General features: G+C 45.3%; 1 protein-coding gene across 2 annotated transcripts in view; it reads left to right on the top strand.

The window, feature by feature from the left end:
• The first annotated feature begins 408 nt into the window (after positions 1–408).
• Positions 409–6,768, top strand: part of Tlk1 (tousled like kinase 1) — a 118,098-nt gene continuing 111,738 nt past the window's right edge. The window contains exon 1 of one of the 2 annotated variants that reach the window (XM_036184190.1): positions 409–690. In XM_036184190.1, coding sequence (XP_036040083.1) covers positions 552–690 — 139 coding nt within the window. In that variant the 5' untranslated portion in view covers positions 409–551. The remainder of the gene's footprint in view (positions 691–6,768) is intronic. The other variant, XM_036184191.1, reaches the window with a different exon arrangement.

Raw genomic sequence — 6,768 nt, 5'->3', positions numbered from 1 at the left:
CCCCGCGCCTCCCTGCGCGCTCGCGCCCTCCCCGCCCTCGCCCCGCCCGGGCAGGGCCCTCCCCCGTCCCCCCTGCCGGCCCCGCGGCCGCCGCTGCCGCCGCCGCCGCCGCCGCCGCTACCGGAGGCGCTGGAGCCTCGCGATAGTGTTTGCCTTGGCGGCGCGTGACGCCGCCGCCGCCGCCGCCGCCCGTAACTGATGCAGAGGTTACCCCGCCGCCTCAGCCGCCACCCACCGCCCGCCGCTGCCCGGGCGACGCCGGGGCCCGACGCACTGCAGAGGTGCCGGCAGGTTCCGCCCGCGGAAGTGGCCTCGGCCGGCTCGGTCCGCGCTCCGCCCGCGCTCCGGCCCCGCGGCCCCGGCCCCTCGCCTCCCCTCCGCGCTGCCCTCCCCGCCTGCCCTCCGCCCGGCGCGCTCCCCCGGCGGCGCGGCGCTCCCCTCCCAGCCCTCGCGCCCGCGCTCGCCCTCAGCGCGGCCCCCGCCATGACGGAGGCGGGTGCCGGTGCCGCCGCCGTCGCAGGGGGGGAGTCGGGCTCCCAGAAAGTAGCTTGATGAGTGTCCAAAGTAGCAGTGGAAGTTTGGAGGGGCCGCCATCTTGGTCCCGGCTCTCCACGTCTCCAACCCCGGGCTCGGCGGCGGCCGCCAGGTCCCTGCTGAATCACACGCCGCCATCCGGGAGGCCCAGGGAAGGTAAGCGCCGCCGCGCCCTCCCGCGGGCTCCCTCGGCCCGCGCCGACCCCGGGCTGGGGTGGGGGGTGGCGGTTCGCGGGCCGGAGGCCTGCCCTGGCTCCTTGAGCCTCCCGGCCTCGGGGCTCGGGTGGGCTTGCCCTCGCCGTGCAGCCGTGGCGCGCGAGCCCCCTCCCCTAGCCCGCACTCCTCCCCTAGAGGCGGTCCCCCGCGCCGCGAGCCGGGCTTGCCCCGGACCGGGAGGAGGATGCCCCCTCGCCCGCCGCCGGAATGCTCTGGGCTGACTCGGATCCGACTCACCCGGATCCCCAGCGCGGCCCCTAGAGCGATCCCAACGGCAGAGCGACCCCTCCAGATGGTTGCAACTTTCCTTCCTTCGCCATCGGCTCCTGCGCGTGTGTGCGTTGTGCTCGCGGGTGCAAAGGAGGCTCGCGTGCTTCTCTGCCGGGGGGTGGGTCGGTCGTGGGTTTTTGTGGGAAATTCCTGCGTGGAGGTTTCTGCAAAACACGGACCGAGATGGGTTGCAATTGTTTTCTAAGTTTTCTGGCTTCTTGCATGCAAGTGTTCTGCCACCAGATGTAGCAGTCACACGGCTAGAAAGGCACCTAGAGCGTTTGACTAAAATTTAAACTTGCTGCCTTTAACTTTAAGTATACGACATAAAATGCAATTTCGGAGAAGACTCATTTAGCGGGGAAGAATAAATGTGCATCGGATCTGTGTTAACGCGCTTTTGTCTGGAAAATGCGAAGCCGTAGTCATTCGCTCTTGGTAAATGGGTTGTTCGCTCTCAGTTGTCTCACACAAGGAGAGATTATCGGCACCTTTAAAAAAAAGAAGAAGAAGAAGAAGAGAAAAGAAAACGTTTGAAAGTCCGGCAGTCTAGTGGATCCCGTAAAGAAATTCAGAGCTTCGGTTTATGTAGGAGTCGACAGGAATAATGTATTTTGAAAATATTTCTAAATGTATTCTCCGGTGCCTAGAAAATTGCTAATCAAATGTTTCATGCCCGGATCCAGTGGTTCAGGCGTAGCATTCTTTGTCATTTTGTTCCCGTGAGCATGTGTGGAAGTGACAATAGGCTCAAAGATTGACATGAATATGCTCCAGAAAATTCACGGGAAGGTTTGATTTATGGCATCCATTAAACACGCCGACTGCATTGACAGACATTTCCCCCTTTCATCTCACCCTGACACTGAGTTTTTTCATTAATAGAAGATAAAAGCTTGTTTATTGAATAGCTACAATTTACTACATCTGAGTTTTCCTTTCTGCACTTGAAAATTTGTAAGATGCTCATGTACGAATGTACACTTGAATAGTTGTATGTGCATGGTTAAAGTGTCTTTTGGAAATAGGGCACTTGGTGCTTGTAGCATATTTCCACTTCGTAGTTTCATTAAGATGCCTAATGATAGTGTGAGCTCTGGTTTCTAAAGTACTACACCTTTAAAAAATAATTCCTCATTCATTTCTCACGTGTTTATTGAGCCATTACTATGAGCCAGGACCTGTATTAGATAATCTGCTGAGGGCATGGTGTAGGTTTAACAGTTGACATCTGGTATCAGTACTAGGAATTTGGCAGCCACCAAATTCAGATGGAGTTTCTGAGGAAGGTCAGCTCTAGCCAAACTTGTGCCTATTCTGCACCACTCCTGATGTTGAACATTTTGGAGTGGTTGGACTTACTTGACTCAGACTTTCAAATACCAGCCTCCCTCCTCCAGCGGTTTAGTTTATGGTAGAATTTTTTGTTTTTTGTTGTTGTTAACATGAAATAGGGAGTATCAGTTAATACTTTAAAATAATAGGATATGTATGGTTTTGTAAAAGTTAACACTGACACCCTCCTTCCCTGTGGGACCTGCCCTAGAGTGGGCAGGGTTGTGCTCCGCCTTGGGGCTGTACCCTAGCCCTCAAAACTATGAGGTCATTGTGGGACATTTCTTTTTTACCAACCAGCATGTAAATTAAAACTGTGTTAATCCCCGGTCTGTCCATTTTGAGACTTGGCACCATAGTTTTAGATTTACCCGTGCCGACAGGAACTGTCTATAGGAAGGAGCCCCAAGGATTAGGATGGAGACGTTTACCATTGAGTGGAGTCCCAGTTTTTGTTATCACTGGGGTTAGCGCCTTTTCCTGGTATATATGTTAATATGCTGCATAAATTAAGTTTGAGAACTTTTGACTTTAAGTGAGGACTAGTAAGAAATGATGAACTTGATTCAAAATATTGGGTAGGGGTTGGGGATTGAGCTCAGTGGTAGAGCACTTGCCTGGCAAGCGCAAGGCCCCGGGTTCAATCCTCAGCTCCAAAAAAAAGAAAGGAAAAAAAAAATTGGGTGAATGTATTAAGAATTTGTTTACAAGCTTTGTTTCTTGAAAACCTGAACCAAATTAACTTTGAATCATAGAAAAATGTGAAGTTCAAAATATGTTAGGTACATGTATGTGTGTGAACTTTTTGTCAGTGATTTAATCTTTAAGTTTTTATTTCTTGTATATGTGTGTTTGTCTGTGTTTATGTATATGTGCCATATGCATGCCTAGTGCCAGAGGAGGTCAGAAGAGGCTTTGGATCCCCTCTAACTGGTGTTACAGATGGTTGTGAGGTGCCATGTGGTGCTTTGCAAGAGCAGCAAGTGTTCTTAACTGCTGAACTGTAGCTTGAGCCCCTGGTGCACTTCTTTTAAGCAAATTAAACTTTGAAAGTGGTAAAAGATATGTCATATGTGTCTGTAGAAGTTATTTTGAAGTTTTGACATATTTGCCTCCAAAAATCTAAAGAAGGTAATCTGATTATCTTTAATGTCGTATACTTGGCTCTCTTCCTACCTTTCTTGCTGTAATTCCCATTATCATATTCATATAGTTTTATTTGATTTGCAAAAACAATATAGATAAGTTTTGGAATCTGTGAACTCTTCCGGATTTTAATGATAGATGTGAGATAGACTGTTTTCTTTGCTCTGAGTCCCAGAGTTTTTTCTTTATTAATTTGGAAGGTTAATTTGCAGGGTTTCTGCTGGATCTTTAGAACCCATACTCTCCAACCTACTTTTTATTTCTATAATACTGATATTAAGGGGGGGGGTGCTGAGGAATTAAGATTTCCGTCCAGCATGGTGGCACACACCTTTAATCCCTGCACTCTGGTAGAGGAGGCAAGAGATGGTTGCCTCTGAGTGTTTTGTCTGTGTTTATGTATATGTATAAGAGTCTACATAGTGAGTTCTAGGACAGTCAGGGCTACTAGTAAAGAGACCCTGTCTCAAACAGCAACAAGAGAAAAAAAGAGGGGGGGGCACATTTCAAGTAAAGGTCAGCGTTGAACTCTAGTAATCTAGTGTCTGACCAGCTAAATAAGCAGACTTTAGTTCTATTCCTTGCCTTTTGCGTGTTAACATGTGGTCACTCTTTGAATTCATTATTGCTAAGGATAAAAAGATTGATTATTCAGAGTACCGTTTCTTTCTTCATTGATCTTGCCAGTTTTGAGTAGCCTTACCTTTTTATGAGTAGTGGAAGTATTTATTAGTGATGGGCAGCAGCAGCACAGAGCAGCTCTAAGCTGCTGCTTTCAGACAAGCTTCTGTGTTTGAAGACTCAGTCCTTCGAAGAAGCAAGTGTTTAACCTCACATGCTTAAGTATCTGAAGGGAGATGTTACGAGTAAGATGTGCACTTGTAATTCCTTGAAATCACTAGCTAGAGGACAGGGTTGTTGGTGTTTTAGGGTTCTAGCTCAAGAGTCAGTATGTGTGCCATTTACATATTTGCAGAGCAAGAGAAAAGAAAACCCAAGAGAGAGGTCTGGAAATCTGAGAGAGGCTCCATGTTTACAAACTTTTTGGTCTCAAGACCCCTTTATTCTGTTAAACATTACTAAGGATCCCAAAGATTCTTTTTATGTTAGTTATTTTTTATTAATGTTTGTTGTATTAAAACTGATAATTTTGAAAGTTTTCATTAATTTTAAATGTAATAAGCCAGTTACAAGCTAAGTGAAATTTTTGTGAAAAAAGTTCTAAAATAAAAAAATACAGTGGTATTGTTTTATATTTTTTCGTAGGATTTTTGGCTTACCGGAAGAGCAGCTGATTTGCTTCTGCTTTGTGTCTGTTGGGATGTTTTGACTGAGGTATAGGAAGTGCTAGCCTTTCCAGAATGACTCTTCTCTGATACTACACCAAGATCTGCAAGTGGCAGAGTTTTTAAAAAGGCTACTGGCGCTGGGTGATGGTCTCACATCCCTTTAATCCCATCACTTGGGAGGCAGAGGCAGGAGGATCTCTGTGAGTTTGAGGCTAGACTGGTCTACAGAGAGAGTTCCAGGACAGCCAGGGCTGTTAAATAGAGAAACCCTGTCTTCAAAACAAAACAAAACAAAAAAACAAAAAAGCCCCAAACGGCTACTGGCATTGTGGAAGTAAGTACTTTGTACTCCATAAGTGTCTGTGAGGCTCCACAGAAAGTCAGTGGATCAAGTATTCAGCCTAGTGAGGACTAAAGAGTGGGAGACACATGGGAGGCATAGATTTCAAAAACATTAACAGAAAATAGACTCATTCTCCCCGTTTAGAGTGCAGAGTTAACTCAGCAGGTGAATGAGTTTACTGTAAATTTGGACAAGAACATAAGACCCTATCGCTCCTGTGCTGCCAAGCTTTCCAATAGTAGGAAGAAGTATTTAACTGAGGAATGTGATGCAGACTGCAGAGACATTTTCAGGCCGGGATGTGGAGATAAATTCAGTAGACTCTATGATTGGGTGCTTTTGGATTTAACAAGTTAGGGTTCCATCTAGTTTAAATATAGAAACATTCTGACATTCTTTTTTCTTTAAGAATCCCTAAATATAGTTAAACCATACTTATATACCCATGAATGTTTTGGATGTTCTCAAGTCAGTAATAGGAAACTATTGTTGGTTTCTGCATTTTGTTGTGATTTTCCTCTGAGGGTATTCTTGAGTCGACAGGATCAGTCTTGTTGAAATGTTGTTAAGTTCCCTGTAAATATAATAAGCTTTGAAGACATTTAGAGAGCTGAGTACTGCTAATGATACAATTTAGTTGAGTGTAATACACTGAGCACAGAATTTTAGAATACTTTGGGGGGCCAGTTTTCAATTTTGAAAGAGAAATTATCAATATAGTATAATCTTTTGTTTGTAATTGCTTATATGATTTTAGAAGTAATATGCTTAAGCTTTTTTAATGTTTTTGAAGATATAGTCAGAAATGAGGAAAATGTTTAAATTGATCTCTCTTGAATTAAACAATGCACATTAAATATAACCTGGATATAAAATGAAATCAGGAATTTTAATTTTATATTCTGAGGGTTGTACTTATAATATTATTACTTACAGCAATTCATTTTTTAATCTTATATGGAACATAATCTCTTCTGTATCTTGAATTTTTAGGCGTTGGGAAGTTAGGCACACATTCTCATGTGTAGCTGTCGGTGTGGATGTTTTCTCATTGAAGAGGTGGGGCAGGCATGCACACTCCTATGTGTACAGAAGTCAGGGTATCCAGTTTGTCAGTTAGAGTTCCTGACCTTTTCAGGATGCCTAGCTTGTTTTGTGGGTTCTGGGAGCTAAACTCTGGTCCCAACTGCATAACCATCTCCTCAGCCCTCTTCTAACTTTGCTGAGGCCAGTTTAGTGAATATAGTGACTCTTCTAGCTTCAGACTCCACTTAAAGTCTCTTTTTAATACATGATTCATTGAATAAATACTTTAGATTGATAACATGACAATTTAGAGTAGTGGTATATTTTTATTAGTTTGTTTGTGGCTTTTGGTTTGTTTGTTTCGACAGGGTCTCATGTAGCCCATACTGGCCCCAAAGTAGCTGTGTAGCCAAGGATGAGCCTTGAACTGGGTTACCAGTGTGCTGCTATTCCCGGCTAGTGTTCTAAGTGGGAGAAGCAGTGTGGTATAGATGAGGTGACTGACGTCTGGTCTCATATTTGCTGTTAATTAACTGTCACTTTGCACAAGTTGCTTATCTGGGTGCTTCAATTTCATAAAATGAGGATCACAGTGCCACAAGGTACTGT

The sequence above is a fragment of the Onychomys torridus genome, chromosome 4, assembly GCF_903995425.1.
Source record: "Onychomys torridus chromosome 4, mOncTor1.1, whole genome shotgun sequence".
NCBI lineage: Eukaryota > Metazoa > Chordata > Mammalia > Rodentia > Cricetidae > Onychomys > Onychomys torridus.
Note: the sequence above shows the minus strand (reverse complement) of the source record. Positions and strands in the feature narration are given on the sequence as shown.